This window comes from Hippoglossus hippoglossus, chromosome 7 (assembly GCF_009819705.1).
Source record: "Hippoglossus hippoglossus isolate fHipHip1 chromosome 7, fHipHip1.pri, whole genome shotgun sequence".
Classification (NCBI taxonomy): domain Eukaryota; kingdom Metazoa; phylum Chordata; class Actinopteri; order Pleuronectiformes; family Pleuronectidae; genus Hippoglossus; species Hippoglossus hippoglossus.
This window is the reverse complement of record NC_047157.1, coordinates 26,781,722-26,798,266: the sequence shown is the minus strand read 5'-3', so window position 1 is coordinate 26,798,266 and position 16,545 is coordinate 26,781,722. Positions and strand designations below refer to the sequence as shown.

The window sequence follows — 16,545 nt, the reverse complement described above, 5'->3', positions numbered from 1 at the left end:
CTAAGCACAGTGTTAGCAAGTTAATGCCAGTTCATGTTAGCCTGTATGAGAATAGTAATAAAAGATAGCATGGGCCTGTGACATCAACAACCAGCTGGTTCGCCTACATTAGCATAAGTACAGTATATTGGCAAAAGCTAATACTTTGTAAGCATTCCATTACCATTACCAATCAAGTTTATCACAGTAAATGCTAATATTTCTTAGCAATGACGATGCTAATGCTAATAACATTATTTTAATAACAGTAATTGGTGACAGGACCTCCTCAGAGAACAGTTGATACTGACCTGTCGAGATGATTAATGATGTAAACATGACAAACACATGTATGTGGAAGGCACCATGACCACTTTATTTGTGTCACATGTAAAATATTTATAAAAATATAATCAGTCATTTGATCATTTTCATATATAATTAAATATGTATCATCAGAATAAATAGATGTGATTGATTAACATCTGCAGGTCTGATCAGCGTGGACAGTCCTGGGGCCCATCACCCCCCTGCTGTGTACTTCTGTGTAACTGCAGCTTCTTTGTGTCTTTGTTGTGGTTTAATTAACTCTAATGACACTCACTTCAAACTGAGGTTCTGGCCCCGGGGGCCCCTCAGGAACCCCCTCACTGATCCCTCCAACATGTGGAAGATGTGTGGACACAGCACAACTGTGCTGAGAGGCACATGTGGAACATCAACAGTTAATGGAAATCTGTGACCGGGTAGGTCGTCATCTGAGTTCACAGACTCTTTGGTCCTGAGGAAAGAGACGCTGTCATCCATCAGTCTTGTTTGGCAGGAAGGTAATCGAGCTCATCGCTCTCCTCGGGTCCCCTGGAGCCTGCAGCCCCGCCCTCTCCGTCTGAACAGAACACAAGCATGAGACACGGGATAAAAACAAAGTAACGTGACAATAGAAGAAGATGAAGGATGTACGTACAGAGGTCATCAGACGACAGAAGCTTGGACCCCTGAGTCCTCTGCTCGTTCCGACCTGAACACAAACACGTACATTTATTTGAGAGATGAAGAGTAGAGCTCATAGATAGACAATCAATATTTACTGAACCAATAAGTTTATGTATGAATATACATATATTTAAATGTACCTGAGGGCCCCAGGGACGACGACTGCGACTGCAGGGACCCTGCAGGAGAAAGGCATTCTGGGACACTGTAAAGCGTTGATAGGTTCTGCCCTCTAGTGTCCCCTGGTTTGTCAGTGGAGCAGATCGACTGAGGAGAGAAGTTGTCCTGGTCCTCAGTGGGGACAGACGTGAGCTCTGAGGGGCCACAGAGATGCTGGTCTCTGGTGGACAGAGAGGTGGAGCTGGTCCTGTCTGATCTGAACTGAGAGAAACCTTGACTCTCGTCGGTCTCACAGGGGCCCACGAACGAGGAGGAGGACGACTGGGGTGTCCGGTTAGTGTCTTTCAGTGGTCCCAGTTTGGAGATCTGGTTGGTCAGAGCTCCTATTCTAGAGTCGATGGATAAGGGGGGACGGGGGAGGGACTGGGAGAAGTTATGGAGGTGAGGGGGAAGAGGGTGATGGAGGGAAGAGGAGGAAGAGCTGGTCCCCGTCACCAGGTTGTGGACATCCTTCAGTTTTTGAAAGACCTTAGAGTAAAATAAAAAAATTGGGAAGAGGATCAGATTTAGAGCCCTGAGGAAGTTCACAGCACTTTACCTGATCAATCAATCAATCTATTAATTCAGAGGAAAATGTAAATTTTAAGTAAAAATTTAAGATGATTTTTTTTCAAACATGAAAATGAATCTCCCCGATGGTGGTTATATTTTTATCAGCATTTGTTTGTTAACAGGACTAACTACTGAACCACTAATGTCCTATTTCTCTCTGTCAAAGCAGTTTTTCCCATTAATTTTCTAGACTGTGGCGCCCGCAATATTGTATTGTCCCACCAGCTTCATAAGGAACAAAAAAAGGAATTTTACACCTCATCACATATCAGATCTCTTACTTGCTGCACTTCATTGCTGTGTGCATAGTGTTAGCTGCAGTTGTCAATGCAGTTCTCTCTCTCTGTATGTCTGTGTACCAGTCACTAAGAATCTCTTGTGCATGAGAGCTGCTTCATTTGTAAGCACATGCCCCCCCGCTACATAGATTGAATGAATTCTGTGGGAAACGCTGCCAGAAAGTAAAAAAATCCTGGATCCTGGATCTGTGCAGTACGTATCTAACGTTTACCAGAATATCAATATTTTAGCTGCGTTTGATGTGTTTTTTCAGTCACGTTGACACGAACAACCTGATGTTTAACTCTGAATCATGTGACATGATTCCTCTGGGACGATAGCGTCTCTGACCTCGCTCATTCCCGGCCTCTTCTTCCTCCTCTTGTCCAAACATATACAGGCCAGAGCCAACACAGTCATCCACTCAGCAGGCTCTGCAGCGCCCCCTGTAGACACAGAGACACAGCAGCTGGTGAAGAAAACAGTAGAGTTCATGTCCAGACACTTTTAACTGAAACTGAAACACTGATGGTCTTCACACTGGATGAGTGACTGTATTCCACCGGTGGAATCTGTATTCTCCCGTCTGTCACTTTTCTGTTGTAGTGTGAGCTGTGTCCTACAGGGGGCAGGATCAGTCCTTATGATGATGAACATGTGAAAGGATCAGGTTTAGGTTCAGACCTGATAAACATGTTTACAAGTTTGTGTGTTTTTTTCAGGATTTCTGTCTGAAAATGTAATTACTAACATTGTGATTTAACACAGAGTCAGTTGCTCTGGACATTTTCTGGAATTTTTTATGAACCCCCCGAGTAAACTGTCTGGAAAATGTCAGAGTGAGTCCATGTGAGGAAACAGCAGGACAATGTCCAGAGGATTCACAGTGAGCGAGTGGACGTGTTGACGAGGTTTCTAACACGTGACGGACGTGAAACTGGAAGAACACAAACATCTCAGGATGAAGAAGAGGAGCCGTACACGTAGAAGACGAAGACGTCAACTTGGAAACACAAGGAGGTTCCAGATCTTTTGGTGATGAGGGCCGACGCCGGTGTGGATGAGCTGTAAACAACAACACTGATCTTTCCACATTTTCCTGTTGTTAAAGAGTCTTGATGAGAAAGACAAACTGTCTGAAAACAGCTGGTGATAAACTTTGTGTTCAGTATCAACCACTGACCTGTTATTAGCCGCTGGTCTAGCTGATTCTTCCACACTGCTGCACACGAGCCAGTTGGACTGTCCTCAACCTCCTCCACCAGGTCTTTCTACACAACCACAACAGGTTGAATGTTTGCACAGGGACATTTAAAGAACACTTTAATACTGTTCTGGTTGATGTGTGGACCAGTACGAACAGGTGACCCACAGACTGTGCTCTCACCAGGTATCTCTCTCCTGACTTCCCGTCTCTCTCCAGAGCACGACGTCCAGTCAACACCTCCAACAACACCTGGAACACACACACTTTGAGTAAATTTCATCTGTTCTGTGAAAACACAAAAATATATATTTGTATATACTCTTCTCAGCCACAAGGAGCTGCAGTAAACTACTCCAGAACAGAGCATGAGACATAATGAGGTATGTTTTCCTCCAGGCGATTCTGTCTTTGTAACGTAACTTTACGATCTTTGATTTGGTCAGACAGGGTTTTGATTGGGCGTAAGGTGAAGTCATAAGGAGCAAGTGGACGCGGACAGACGCACAGACGAGGTGGACAGATGGAATACTTTCTCTGAATTAAATGATCGTGGTTTCGATTACAGATCCGTCCATCAGCTGACCAGAGATCACAGCCTTTGGTAAACCATTCCCATCAGCCCCTGGGGTGTCTCACCACTCCAAAGCTGTAGACATCCACAGCGGTCCCCAGCTCTCCATTCCTCCAATACTCTTCAGGCAGATACGCCAGAGTTCCCCTGACCGTCTCCGTTTTGCCCACTGACGCCGTCCGAGTGGCAGAGTGTCCTGTTGACCTGCGAGACCCAAACCGAGCCAGACCGAAGTCTGCAAGCTTCGCCACAAGGTGGCGGTCTAACAGGATGTTCGAGCTGAGGACACAGAGACACATGTGTTACAGGTGGAAACACTGTGGGATGTCTGGTGATGTGCTGATGATGTCATACTGACCTCTTGACGTCTCCGTGGATGAGCGGTGCGTGTCTGTCGGGGGGCGAGTGGAGAAACGCCAACGCTGACGACACGTCTTCAACAATACTGAGTCTCTGACACCAGGTGAGGACAACACACTGCTACACACACACACAAACAAAGGCAACATATATGTCTTTTATAACATCTGATGACACATAGACTGTGTGTGTGGTTGTGTGTCTGTCGGTCTCTCTCTCTATGTGTGTGTGAGTTTGTATATGTGAGTGTGTCTACGTGTGTTTGTATGTATCTGTTTGTGCGTGTGTGTGTGTGTTACGTTGTGTAGCTGCTCCTCCAGTGATCTGTTGTCCATGTAGCTGTAGATGAGACACAATGATCCTCCTCCTTCACAGACACCGAGCAGATCCACGATGTTCGGATGTCTGAACCTAAACACAACACCAGCAACACAGGCTTTTATTTAGAAATTTCTTTCCAACTGTTCCAATCAAAAGGCTTTTATCTTATAATGTGAGACACTTACTTTGAAAGTTTCTCCACTTCAGTCTGGAAAGTTTGTTTCAGGAAAGCCAAGTCCAACACACAGTCCTACAGCAACACAACAATGGCATCAACATCCCAAACACTCTCTGACTGGACCTGTGACATTGCGTGGTGTGTGTTCTGTGCTGTAATTGGCTGACCTGTTTGAGTTTCTTGATGGCACAATCTGTGTTTCCCAGGGTCGCTCTGTAAACAACTCCAAACCCCCCCTCCCCAACCTGTAGGGAGGGTGAGAACCCCTTTGTCCCAGCATGCACCTCTTCATACGACCAGCACATCACCCCGCCTCCACCTCCACACGCTACCACCGGGGGCGCCTGAGGGGTCACATGATTATTATTATTACCATTGTCATTAACACTGACACGGTGCTGTGTGTGAATATGTGTTTGTGTGTGCGTGCGACCTCTGGGTGTGATGAGCGGCAGTCAGACCGCAGATCGGAGGGGGGCGGGGCAGGTCGTGGGAGTGGTCTTCCTCCTCTATCTTCTGAGGAAAGAAAGAAAAGCGGAGACGTCACCATCACAGCAGCCACCAGGGGGCTGAGGTCTCACCTGTTATTGTCACTGTTACATCAATTAAGTACAGTGGAAACCGGATATAGTGATAGTGGATATAGTGATGAACCGTTTATATGGATCAAAAAGCTTCGGAGACAATCTTTCCTGTACAAATGCTTTTGAAATAATTTGAATATAGTGATCAAGTAGCCGGCTCACTGCTCCTCTCTGTCTCCATCACTCCCGCTGCACACTGCATCAAGTCAAACCGAGCGCCCCGCCCTCTCCTCCAGCTCTACGGTGACTAAGTTTAAGACTAAGTCTGAGTTTACACGCGTGTCTGATCACACTGTTTTGCTGTTTTCAGACATGACCTGCGTTTTCTGCACAGACACGTTCACAACAGCAAAAAAATCCTCTGCATTATTCAGGCGAGAGGTGAAGCTGGGTGCAGCAGGCAGAGACAGGAAGTAATGTAATAATTCCGCTGAGGGGATTATATTTACAACACATCGACACCAGCGTCAGCTCTTATCACCACAAACTCTCTTGACATCTTCGTCTGTGTTTTCTCCCTGTGTGTCACCACTTTTTCACCGGGAGATATTTATTTAATTATTTTCATTTTAGCCTCTGTTGCATGTTAGAAGCGTCATCAACCCCCCACTCACTGGCAGTGAATCCAGGGGGGGACTTTATACTAGGGGGCCAGGCAGAGAAAGTCCTCATTAACTGGAGGATCTCACTCTGACATTTGTGTTCACACATACACTATCTCCAGAGAAAATGCAGAGAATCTCCTGACTTCAGTGCATTTCTGAAAGCGTCTTTTATGTGTGTGAGTACGGTGACCTCACCCTAAGTGAGCACTGGAGTCAGAGCACAATGTGAAATCGTCCTTATCGTAAAAACTGCTGCTACCTTTCCCTCCAGTTCCGGGGCAATCATACAGAAGTTACGCAATTTGGTTATAGTGATCCACAGCTTCAATTTGTCCCTGGAAAAAGGTGATCACTGTCAGTGGTTTACACTGTAAGTCAATTTGATAAGGAGGCCTCATGGTGGTTAGAGGTGAGGTTCACACCAGGCGACGTCACCGCCTCACCCACTGCCTCATGGGAACATCTGAGAGCCCAACAACAAACACAAACAAACAAACACAAACAAACAAACAAACCTGTCAGTCTGCGGGTGCTAAGAGGGCGCGGGGCCTCAGATGGTTCGGGAGGGGCGTCGAACTGAGAGGAAGAGACTTGAGGAGGGGGAGGAGGGGGAGGAGGGGGTGGGGTGTAGGACAAAGGCTTCAGAGTGGATGTCCCTGCAGAGAGAGGGGTGGGGGGGGGAGAGAGAGAGAGCACTAATGAGTGCTCAGAGGTCAGAGGTTATCAGGGGTAATCAGGGGGGAACTCACAGTTAAGGATGACATCTTGTTGTCGGAACAGCTGCAGACGCTCTAATAGGTCAATCAGCTCCCAGACTCGACCGTTCCTGTTGCCCCATTGGTTCATCACCCAGTCGGTCCGCCTCTCCTTCCTCTCAGCCAATCGCACTTCAGTCTGATCGCACAGGACCTCCGAGGCTACGAGAGAAAGAGAGACAGGTAAACGGACAGACAGACAGACAGGTGAACAGAAAGACAGGTGAACAGAAAGACAGGTGAACTGACAGACAGGTGAACTGACAGACAGGTTAACGGACGGACAGACAGACAGACAGACAGACAGACAGATAGATAGATAAACAGACAGACAGACAGATAGATAAACAGACAGACAGACAGATAGATAAACAGACAGGTGAACTGACGGAAAGAGAGGTGAACAGACAGACAGGTAAACAGACAGGTGAACAGACAGACAGGTGAACTGACTGACAGGTAAACAGACAGACAGGTAAACAGACAGACAGACAGGTGACCAGACAGACAGATAGATAAACAGACAGACAGACAGATAGATAGATAAACAGACAGGTGACCAGACAGACAGGTAAACAGACAGGTGACCAGACAGACAGGTGAACAGAAAGACAGGCACACCCACCACCTCCATGTTAGCCGTTAGCAGACAGTCTCGGGACTCACCGAAGCGGGTCCAGTCCAGGTCTGACAGTCCGTCCATGACCCGGCAGAAGTCCCAGAGGACGCTGGACGGTAGTTTATAGATAAAGTGTCCCTTCAGGTCTCCCCCCGACATCTTATCACTTTACACAACTCTGAAGCTAACAGGCTAACAGCGGCCCGCTGTGTGTGTGTGGGGAGGTGGGGTCACTCCGGGACACGGATCGGTCCGGAACAAACCCGGTAAGAGCGTAACATCTGTAACATCTGTCCGTTCAGTCACCTACAGTCACCGGGAACCACCGCTACCTCACGGGTTCAGCTCGGTTCAGCTACTTCCGTCCGCCACCAAGCTCACTGCAATAACAGACGCTTCCGGTGACTGCTCCTCCAAACTAAAAGCATGTGAGCAGTGAAAGCCGAGCCGCAGCAGCGTGTGAAGGTTCATTCCGGAACCCGATGACGTGCAAAGCTCCAGCTTCACGACCTGAAACTCGCACAGCGTCGCTTTATTTCCGGTCTCGAACGTTCCAGTCACATCTCGCGGGATCACAGGGCTTCTGAGCGGCGTGACGTCGTGATGTCGGCGCAGGTCTCGCGGTGTTTGGTGAGCGGAGGGGGGCGGGGTGCAGCAGGAGGGAGCAGAGATGTTTGGAGGCTTTTTTTTATATAAAATTATTTATTTAAATAAAAATGGCCGCCGTGCGGAGCGGAGAGGACAGACTGTAAGTGGCTTTTTACATTTTCTCCTCCTTCACGCGCCGCCGCCTCGCGCCGCACAGCCGCTTCTGTCGTGTGTTTTATTCAACTTAAAGTGCGCTGGTTTTCTCCGCGGCCTGTCGCGGCGGAGCGGGGTTAGCGGGAATACGTCACAAACTTACTGCTAAGTCTCTACTTTAGCTGCTGTCACCACAGCGGAGGTTGGCCGTAGTTTAGCCCGCCTCCCGTGCGCCGCCGGGCCGCTCTGACTTCCACACCACTCCCTGGGAAGTCAGGCCGGGGGTCGGCGGTGGCGTGTCCGACACAAACATCACAGTCCCGGGCACCGGCGGTGTGTCCGCCCGCCGTCGTCAGACAGGCGGTGAGCTAACGGCTGCTAGCTGGTTAGCAAACAGTGTTTTCATGTGAAGGAGCAAACAGGCAGGCTGCTCTGTAACCCGGGTTGACCCACGTTAACCTGGGTTGACCCCCCACACACACACACTGACACACACGCCCCCTGTCCGCGGGCTGAGACACTATTAGGCCCCAATGAGATCAGCATCCAGCTGCCTCAGAGCCGCTGAGCCAGGCAGCTCTCTGCGTGTGGCTAAGTTTCCTGCTGTTCACTTCCTCTTCCTGTTCCTTCACTCACTGCTTTCACCCGATGTGTATATATATATATATATATAGATACATATTTATGTGTGTGTGTAATAATATATATATATATATATATATAATTTGTATGTGTGTATATATATATAATTTGTGTGTGTGTATAAATATAAGTAATTAAGTTAAGTTCATTAACTCCATTACTGATGTGGAGTACACTTATTTGCTTTTATATTTCATTAATTTACCAATTTCTTATTACTTTTTATTTTAATGAATTTCACTGACAAATCACATGTGATCAGAATAAAGTAAACTGACATAGAGTTCAAACAGTCGGTCCATGTATTGATCAGTGTATTGACATGAAACTACTTTACTTTATGATCCCTCATAATTAACTGATTAACCATCAATACACTCATCATCATTATCAATAATTACAGTCCAAGCATTACGTCTTCATCCAGCGTTCACGTAAATATCAAACCCATTGTGACCCTCTCAGTGTCCATGTGGTGCGACTCAGTGTTGTAGCAGCTGGTCTGAAGTCAGTGTTATTTAAAGGCTCATTATCTCCATGGTAGCATGCAGGAACATGGACAGGTGATATGTCCTCCTGATTGATCACCTCCACACAGCTGGCCAATCACTGAGCGAGGTGGGCGTGGCTGTGAGATTGTCAGATTTGTTTGGTTATTGTTAAACCCTCCACCCATGTGACAACCATGTGATGTCATAAGGGATGTGATGTGATGTCATGAGTGATGTAATGTTAACAGATAGGATGTCATCATTTCTCACAGGGAGGAGGGTCAAGAGGGGGAGGAGGGACCTGTCTACCCCCAGCCCCCCACCAGAGAGAGAGAAAGGTCCCACACCAAGACCAAGAAGGCCCGCAGGGAGTGTCGCCATGCCGACAGGGGGGCTGAGACCACATCGTTAGGCACGCCTTCAACAGCTGGGCTGCAGCCACAGATGGGTGCGGAGTCACAGACCGAGGTACAGTCATGTGTTTTTCGCTTCGCATGAAAAAATAATGCAGGTTTCAGGTATAGAATTGGAGAAACCACATCCTGTAAGTTTTGATGGGGGGGGTTGATGTGGGCCATGCTGAGGGCAGTGACTGGTTCATTGTGACATCGCAAAATTATGGAAGTCTTGATGGCTCGTTGTGAAGGGAAAGGTTTTAAGGCGTGCTGTTAATTTGTTGAAGACTTCTAATGCTCTCTTTAATTACAAAGTTATTTATTTGTACTTGGTGCAATGTTCTCAACTATATTCTAAATTAAGGTCTGATAAAATGGTTTCATGTTGCTTCCTCCCTTTCAGGTGTTGGAGCCGGTGGCAGGTCCCTCAGAGCCGGGGTCAGCACCAGGGTCCGAATCTGCGGCTGGCAGTGAATCTGCAGGTTCTCCGAGGCAGCGGCGCTCTATCATCCGGGACCGTGGGCCACTGTACGACGACCCATCACTGCCTGATGGCTGGACTCGCAAACTCAAACAGAGGAAGTCTGGACGCTCCGCGGGGAAGTTTGATGTCTACCTGATTAAGTAAAGCACTTGATGCTGTATTGCGCCTCCATGAGGAAATGGTGTAATAGCAGAGTTTTTGTGATGACGTTTGTTTGTTTTTGTCTAATTCTTTAGCTCAGAGGGAAAAGCATTTCGCTCCAAAGTGGAACTTATTGCCTACTTCCAGAAGGTCGGTGATACTACCACTGACCCCAACGATTTTGATTTCACGGTCACCGGTCGTGGAAGCCCCTCCCGCCGCGAGAAACGCCCCCCAAAAAAACCCAAGGTGGTAAAACCGTCGGGGCGAGGTCGTGGGCGACCCAAAGGTACTCCCGCACTAACACTAAGAGTCATTAACTTAGCAGTGTACAGAGTATGTTGGTGTTTCTTTTTTTCTTTAGGTTTTGCTGTTCAACCTCTGTTGTCTTTGTTTAGGCAGTGGAAAAATGAGGCAGGCTACAGAGGGTGTGGCCATGAAGCGTGTGGTTGAAAAAACACCGGGCAAACTGCTGGTCAAGATGCCCTTCAGTAAGGCAGAGTCCTCTACTGGCACCACCTCCACTGCCTCAAAGGTACGACTGGTCTGTCATTCAGTCTAAGGATCAGAGCTAAAAGCTGACCAGCCCAGATGGGGCTTTTCCCAAGCACACGTCGCCTCCATCTAGATTTCTAACTGGCTAAATATCCAGACAAATCTCCAACAACAGAAAGATTGTGGAGTGTGTGACCCCCTGTCAGTCTTGTGTTATGAAATGAAAACCACTGAAAGGCTCCTGATCACAAAACAGCAAGTCATGTAGTCAGAATTGACACCACTTGGTCAGTTAAGTCAGATGGCAAGGGGGTCTGTCAGACACACCCAGTAAATCCAAACTTGTATTAACAATGACCTGGGAACATCTGGCTGAGGCGCCTTTGTGCATTGTCCTCAATCTTTAGAAGGATTTACCGATGCAATGGGGTGGATTCAGAATTCATAGAAGTCTTATTCAAGGACTTCTGTTGTCAGATATAAAAACCTGGGTGTTCAGACAGTGGGGTCGCGACCACAGAAGGGTTCCAACTCCGGAAGGAGACATTCCCAAGTTTGATATGACCCGATCACCTGGATTGAGGATGCCATTGGATGACGGAAAGAACATTTTAAGAAACTCCAATTGAGTCAATATTTCTATTTAAAGTCTACTTTGTGTACTTGAAAAAGATATACAACAGGAAAAAGTCATATGTCTTCTTCAAGTACACAAGCAACACAGTCTTGTTACAGGTCCTACGGACTTTTCCAAGGGTTCAAGGTTTTAGTGGTGATTTTCATGGTGAGGATCTTTAACTGCTGCCTAGAACAGACGCACCCGGGTAGATGTGTACATTAACAAAGCCCTGCAACTATGTGCAGAAGTTGTATTTTGTTTCAGAACAATTGAGTTTGCAGTGTAATAATATTGTTGACGTTTTATATAAAGCAGTAACAAAGTTGAGGCTAATGCTACTTGTTGATGTTGTAATTCCTCTCCAGGTGGTGTCTCCTGCTATAGTGCCCAAGTCCCGTCCTGGAAGAAAAAGGAAATCAGAACAGGAACTTCCACCCCCACCACAGACTGCCCCCAAGAAACGGGGTAGGAAACCTGCCTCAGCTCCAGCAGCAGCAACAGTGGCCATAGCATCCACCTCCTCTGTACCCACAGCAGCTAGCTCAACAGCTGGGAGCTACACTGCAGCTGCCATCTTAGTTGCTGAGGCCAAACGGAGAGCAGCCAAGGAGTCCTCCACCAGACCTGTCGTCCAGGAAACAGCTCTGCCAATCAAAAAACGCAAAACAAGAGAGACACTGGAGGAGAGGGAGACTGTTCAGACTCCAGTGGCTACGACAACGGAAACTGTAAGGAGGGATACTACAGAGGGGGAGGGCGGTACAGGAGAAGGGGCTCAAACCTCAGAGACTCAGCCCACCCCCCCTGAGCAGAGCCAGTCACAACTACCGATGTCAACTGCTTCAGATGAAAGCCAATCACATGGACACAAGACACATAAAGGGCGGAAGCACAAGGAGAAAACAGGAGCAGCAGCAGGAGATGAAGGAAGCAGAAAAGATGAAGTGGGTGAAGATGTAGGTGATAAAGGAGGAGAGGGAGCAGGAAGGAGTAGCAGCAGCAGTAGTAGCATTAGTCCATCAAAAACCCATAAAAAGAAGGACCGACCTCACAAACACCACCATCATCATCACCACCATCATCATCATCGCCACCAACAGCCCTCTGCCTCCACATTAAATCAGCCTCCGCCTCCTGCAGCCCCTGGACATCCAGCACCCTCCAGTCAGTCAAGACCTGAAGTCGAGCCCCAGACTTTGCCTCTTATCACCACCCAACAATTGCAGCACACCCAGCAAGCTCCTTCCAGACCACAGTCCAAATCTTTGCCTCAGGCCTTGCCTGGACCTCAGCATCCTCCTCCTCAAACACACCACCAGGTCCAACCCTCTCACCAACAAGATCCTCAGTCACCCAGTAATCTCCTAGCCCAGCCTCCATACCCTGCACCCCAGTCATCTCCTACCAGGCATGTCCTGCACCAGTCACGGTCCCAACAACCCCCACTCCAAACCCATAGTCAGCCCCAGGTGTCTCCCAAAAAAACCCAGTCACAGTCTAGCCACTCCCCAGCCCAGCAACGAACCCAGCTTCAGACTCAGCAACCTCCAACTCAGTCACTCCCTACTCAGTCCTCATCCATTCTGCATGTTCATCCGCCCCAAACAAGGCATCCACATCCAGAAAGTCAGTCCCCAACAGCACCCCAACCTCAAACCCTACCCAGACAACCGTCTCAACCCCAGAACCAGCTCGGACAGCAATCTCAATCCCAGTCCCGGCACTCATTTGAATCTCAACTTCAACTCCAGTCAAGGACCCCAACCCAACTTCAGACTCAATCCCAGTCCAGAACCCTAACCCAAATTCAGACTCAATCGCAGTCCAGAACCCTAACCCAACTTCAGACTCAATCCCAGTCCAGAACCCCAATCCAAACTCAGCCTCGACTGCAGCTCAGAAGCCCAACCCTAATGCAGCCTCAAATCCAGTCCAGAACCCCAACCCAAACTCAGCCTCAACACCAGTCCCGGACCTCAATGCAAACACAGTCTCAACACCAGTCCAGGAGCCCCCAATTTCAATCTCACCTGCAACCCAGGCATCAAGAGCAGCCCCAACTGCAGACAAGGCTCCCTTCGCATGACCAACTCCAGACTCAATACAGACCACAACCCAGACAGTTTCTCTCGCAGTCTAGGCCAGCCCAGTCCCAAGCACAACCACGCGTTCAGCAGATTCAAACACAGCAGAATCCCCAGTCCCACCCTCAGCTCACTAGACCCCATGTGCAGCACCTCTCCTCCCAGCGTCAATCTCCCAGCCTAACCAGGACCAACCTGGTTCCTGCTCAACAGAACCAGAGTGAACAGCCCCAAGACCTGAGCACCACACGGCCTGCTCGAGGAAGTCTGCTGCAGAGCCGAGAGGTCAGCATGGAAGACATAAGGGCAGAGGGAAGAGTGGAGCCGGCCATGACATCAGAAAGCAGAGAGGTTGTAGGAGGGGACAGAGGGTCAAACAGCACCTCCAGACCACCCAGCTCCATGACTGCTGGACCTCCCGGAGTAGCTGGGGCTGTTGTTGTCCCAGGGTCAGATGGTAGAGCCAGGCTCCAGGCAGAGCCAGAGGCAGCAGGTGAGAGCAGGGAGCTCAGAGACATTGTCCCTCAGTCCGCAGTCCCATGCCCTAGCCGGGAGGAAACTGTAGAGTCACGGACTGCCGTCAGCGAAAGAGTCAGCTGATTGGTCAGGCCGATGAACAGGCTGACTGATTAGCAGACTAGTGGACTGTGTCAGCACCAGGAGGAAGAAGAGATTCATGGAGGTTGAATGTTTTTACACTGTTTGCAGATTGAAGGATAGCGTCGCACAGAGCTGATGGAACTGTCGCAGCTTCTGCTCGGTATGATCGGAGATCCGTATGGAGACAGTAAAGTTCTGGATTAGAGAACCGACCTGGACAGACGGAGGAGAGATAGTGTCTTTTTCTAGGAAAAACAAACAAAAAGGAAAAAACGATAAAAAGTGTGTGTGTATAGATAATCAAAAGGCAGCTGTTGTGTCCCGCTAGTCTCCTTGGGGAGGGGGAAGTAGTTTGGAACTAAAAACCAACGCTTAACAACACATTACTCTGAACGAAACTTTGCTTCCAGAATATAACCATTTTTTTTATTTCGTATTTTGATAGTTAATTGTTTTGTCTCTGTTATACAGCTTTAAACTGATATTATTGACTGACAGTCCCTTATTTAAAGTCCTGCTATTGACTGACGGTCCCTTACTGAAACTAGTCCTTGACTGAAAGCCTCAGAGGTGATGTGGGGCAACGGTTTGCACCTTAAACTGGTTTCTTGAAATCTCACATTTGTTTTCCTCCCTGTTTTCCATTAATCCCACAATAAACAAAAAGGGGGGGGTTCAGTAATTTCTTCCATCCTCATCCACACTGCCCCCTACAGGTAGCCAGTCTGGTGTACGAGTATTTATAATGAATTCATGACTACACAGACCTCATTCTGAACAGTGTTAGTGATCATCGTTTGAAATAATTGAGCAACTTGAGGAATTCTTGATTCGTCTGATCAGACACTGAAACAGCCTCAAATACAGATGAGTCAGTTGTTTGATTTAAAGAAGACGTAAATACTCCTCCGTTGTTTTGCAAGTATTTCAAACGTTCTTCCAGTTTAGAGATTCTTCCGATTTCTGGTCTTCATTGAATATGTTCTGGTCTTTTCATTTCCAAAGGAAGCGTTTTAATATCAAACCAAATCCACTATTACAGTAGCTTTATTTTAGTTTGTATTCTTAATGAACGAGTGGGAAATGGACTCCTCATTTATCGTTTCTTTGTGTTGAACATCTGGAACAGTTTGTACAATCAACCGTCTGCGTCTCACTCGTAGACTCTGCAGGCCTTCAACTGGAGAAACACGTACGCAGAGGGCGACCTCGCAGAGGTTTGACTGTCGGCCATGTTGGTGATGTTGGTGTAAACTAAAGAAAAACCCTGAAGGAGGTGTGACGCAGCTTCACAAAACTACTCATCGACCACAAAACTAGCTTTGAGTCTGTAAATCCAGATTTGAGAGTGAATCAGGATTGTTTGGTGGAGTATTTAAAACTCCAGTGGCTTTAAAGCTGGTAAACGATGACACCTCAGCTGTGAGGCAAATGTTGTTAGCAGTGGACAGAGAAGCATTAGGAGAGCATCTGCCTTGACCAGTTGGAGTAAGATGAGGGAGAGAGGAGAGGTGGGCGAGAGGGGGAGAAAGAAAAACAGAGAAACCAATACCCCAACTGAACTTACAGACTCTGTTACCATTCTTCATCCCCAGCACTTTAACAAACGCAGCTTCACCCTTATTAAATAAATGTCCCTCGTTCTTTAAAGTCCTCGTTCGCTCACCTTCATGATGACATCATACAGGTGATGTTTATCTTGGCCTGAGGCTCCTCCCCTCTGCATACGTGGTGCTCCACTGTGTATGACTCGCTTCACAGGACTCGACCCGGCACAACCACAGTAACCAGCCACCATGTTGCATGTTCCAGAGTTTAGTGCCTATAATCTTGTGCGTCTTGCCAGAAGCCACCATGTCAGCGAAGCCATGTTGTGTTCTTAGACTTTAGTCGTGACGTGAGGTGACGTCATAGTTGCTGATGTTGAGGATGAATATTCTGCTTCAGTGGAAACTGTAGAAAATCTAGTTTTTACCTGTTTTCTTATTTTTCTTTAACTAAAGCATTTGTGTCCCTAATCTGTGGTCGTCTGATTCACTGACTCTTACACACACTAAATCAATCATCAACAAGCTAATCAATTCAAAAGGCCATTGACAGACGCAGCTTTGATAACTCATCAGTGATGAAGCTTCACTTGCCCAGGTCATAATTATTACTGGTCAATCAATTGATTATCAAAGGAAACACCTGTCAAACGTATTAATAATAAAATAACTCTGGTCCAGGACCAGGTGTTAGTCCTGTTTCAAGACCTGGTGATAGCTCGGGTCCAGGTCTTGGTATTAGCACTGAACCTGGTCTAGGTGTTAGTCATGGTCCAGGTCCTGAAGTTGACCTGCTCCAGCTAATACGTTCATCTTCAATCCAATTAAACCCGTGCTCGAATTTCTTTACCTGTAGATCAATAAAAGGATGATGGTCTGTATTGATCACATATTGATCAGGCGTTCATAACAACATATTAGCAATTTTCTACTTTCAGCGAACTTTCAACCTATCACATGATTCATCACCGAATGAAGAACCAATCAAGAGAGACTAATTTAACACAGTTCCCAACATAACGAGTCAAAGGTCAAAATGAACATGATCTCTACGCACAATGACACAATGTTATTGATCAGGACATTGGACCCCATCAATTGAGGATACCAGGAAACTGCATGA

General features: G+C 47.4%; 2 protein-coding genes across 5 annotated transcripts; one reads left to right on the top strand and one right to left on the bottom strand.

Moving 5' to 3' along the window:
* Nucleotides 1–332: 332 nt before the first annotated feature.
* Nucleotides 333–8,549, bottom strand: irak1 (interleukin-1 receptor-associated kinase 1). 3 transcript variants are annotated; one of them, XM_034591594.1, is made up of 15 exons: nt 7,231–8,549; nt 6,559–6,726; nt 6,325–6,465; nt 5,054–5,136; nt 4,788–4,964; nt 4,628–4,692; nt 4,421–4,532; nt 4,120–4,241; nt 3,827–4,040; nt 3,371–3,439; nt 3,167–3,254; nt 2,335–2,429; nt 1,113–1,620; nt 944–997; nt 333–865 (listed from the first exon to the last, which is right to left on the bottom strand). In XM_034591594.1, exons 1-15 carry the CDS (start codon nt 7,340–7,342, stop codon nt 786–788), a joined length of 2,088 nt encoding a protein of 695 aa, XP_034447485.1. In that variant the 5' UTR covers nt 7,343–8,549; the 3' UTR covers nt 333–785. The 3 variants fall into 3 exon arrangements, with proteins under 3 accessions (XP_034447485.1, XP_034447484.1, XP_034447483.1); XM_034591593.1 differs by having other exon boundaries at nt 1,101–1,620; nt 4,120–4,238; nt 7,231–7,890; XM_034591592.1 differs by having other exon boundaries at nt 1,101–1,620; nt 7,231–7,885.
* mecp2 (methyl CpG binding protein 2) lies at nt 7,794–15,893 on the top strand. 2 transcript variants are annotated; one of them, XM_034591582.1, is made up of 6 exons: nt 7,794–7,931; nt 9,330–9,525; nt 9,856–10,076; nt 10,173–10,366; nt 10,476–10,612; nt 11,557–15,893. In XM_034591582.1, exons 1-6 carry the CDS (start codon nt 7,900–7,902, stop codon nt 13,873–13,875), a joined length of 3,099 nt encoding a protein of 1,032 aa, XP_034447473.1. In that variant the 5' UTR covers nt 7,794–7,899; the 3' UTR covers nt 13,876–15,893. The 2 variants fall into 2 exon arrangements, with proteins under 2 accessions (XP_034447473.1, XP_034447474.1); XM_034591583.1 differs by lacking the exons at nt 7,794–7,931; nt 9,330–9,525; nt 9,856–10,076; nt 10,173–10,366; nt 10,476–10,612 and adding an exon at nt 10,646–11,353 and having other exon boundaries at nt 11,482–15,893.
* The last annotated feature ends 652 nt before the right edge of the window (nt 15,894–16,545 follow it).

Excerpts from the sequence above, each read along its gene's own strand:
- irak1 (XM_034591592.1), bottom strand. The coding sequence starts at position 7,342 with ATGTCGGGGGGAGACCTGAAGGGACACTTTATCTATAAACTACCGTCC. Across the intron at positions 6,466-6,558 it reads ACAAGATGTCATCCTTAACT|GGACATCCACTCTGAAGCCT; the intron begins GTGAGTTCCCCC and ends CTCTCTCTGCAG. Across the intron at positions 4,693-4,787 it reads CCATCAAGAAACTCAAACAG|GACTGTGTGTTGGACTTGGC; the intron begins GTCAGCCAATTA and ends GTGTTGCTGTAG.
- mecp2 (XM_034591582.1), top strand. The coding sequence starts at position 7,900 with ATGGCCGCCGTGCGGAGCGGAGAGGACAGACT. Across the intron at positions 9,526-9,855 it reads GTGCGGAGTCACAGACCGAG|GTGTTGGAGCCGGTGGCAGG; the intron begins GTACAGTCATGT and ends CCTCCCTTTCAG. Across the intron at positions 10,077-10,172 it reads TTTGATGTCTACCTGATTAA|CTCAGAGGGAAAAGCATTTC; the intron begins GTAAAGCACTTG and ends CTAATTCTTTAG.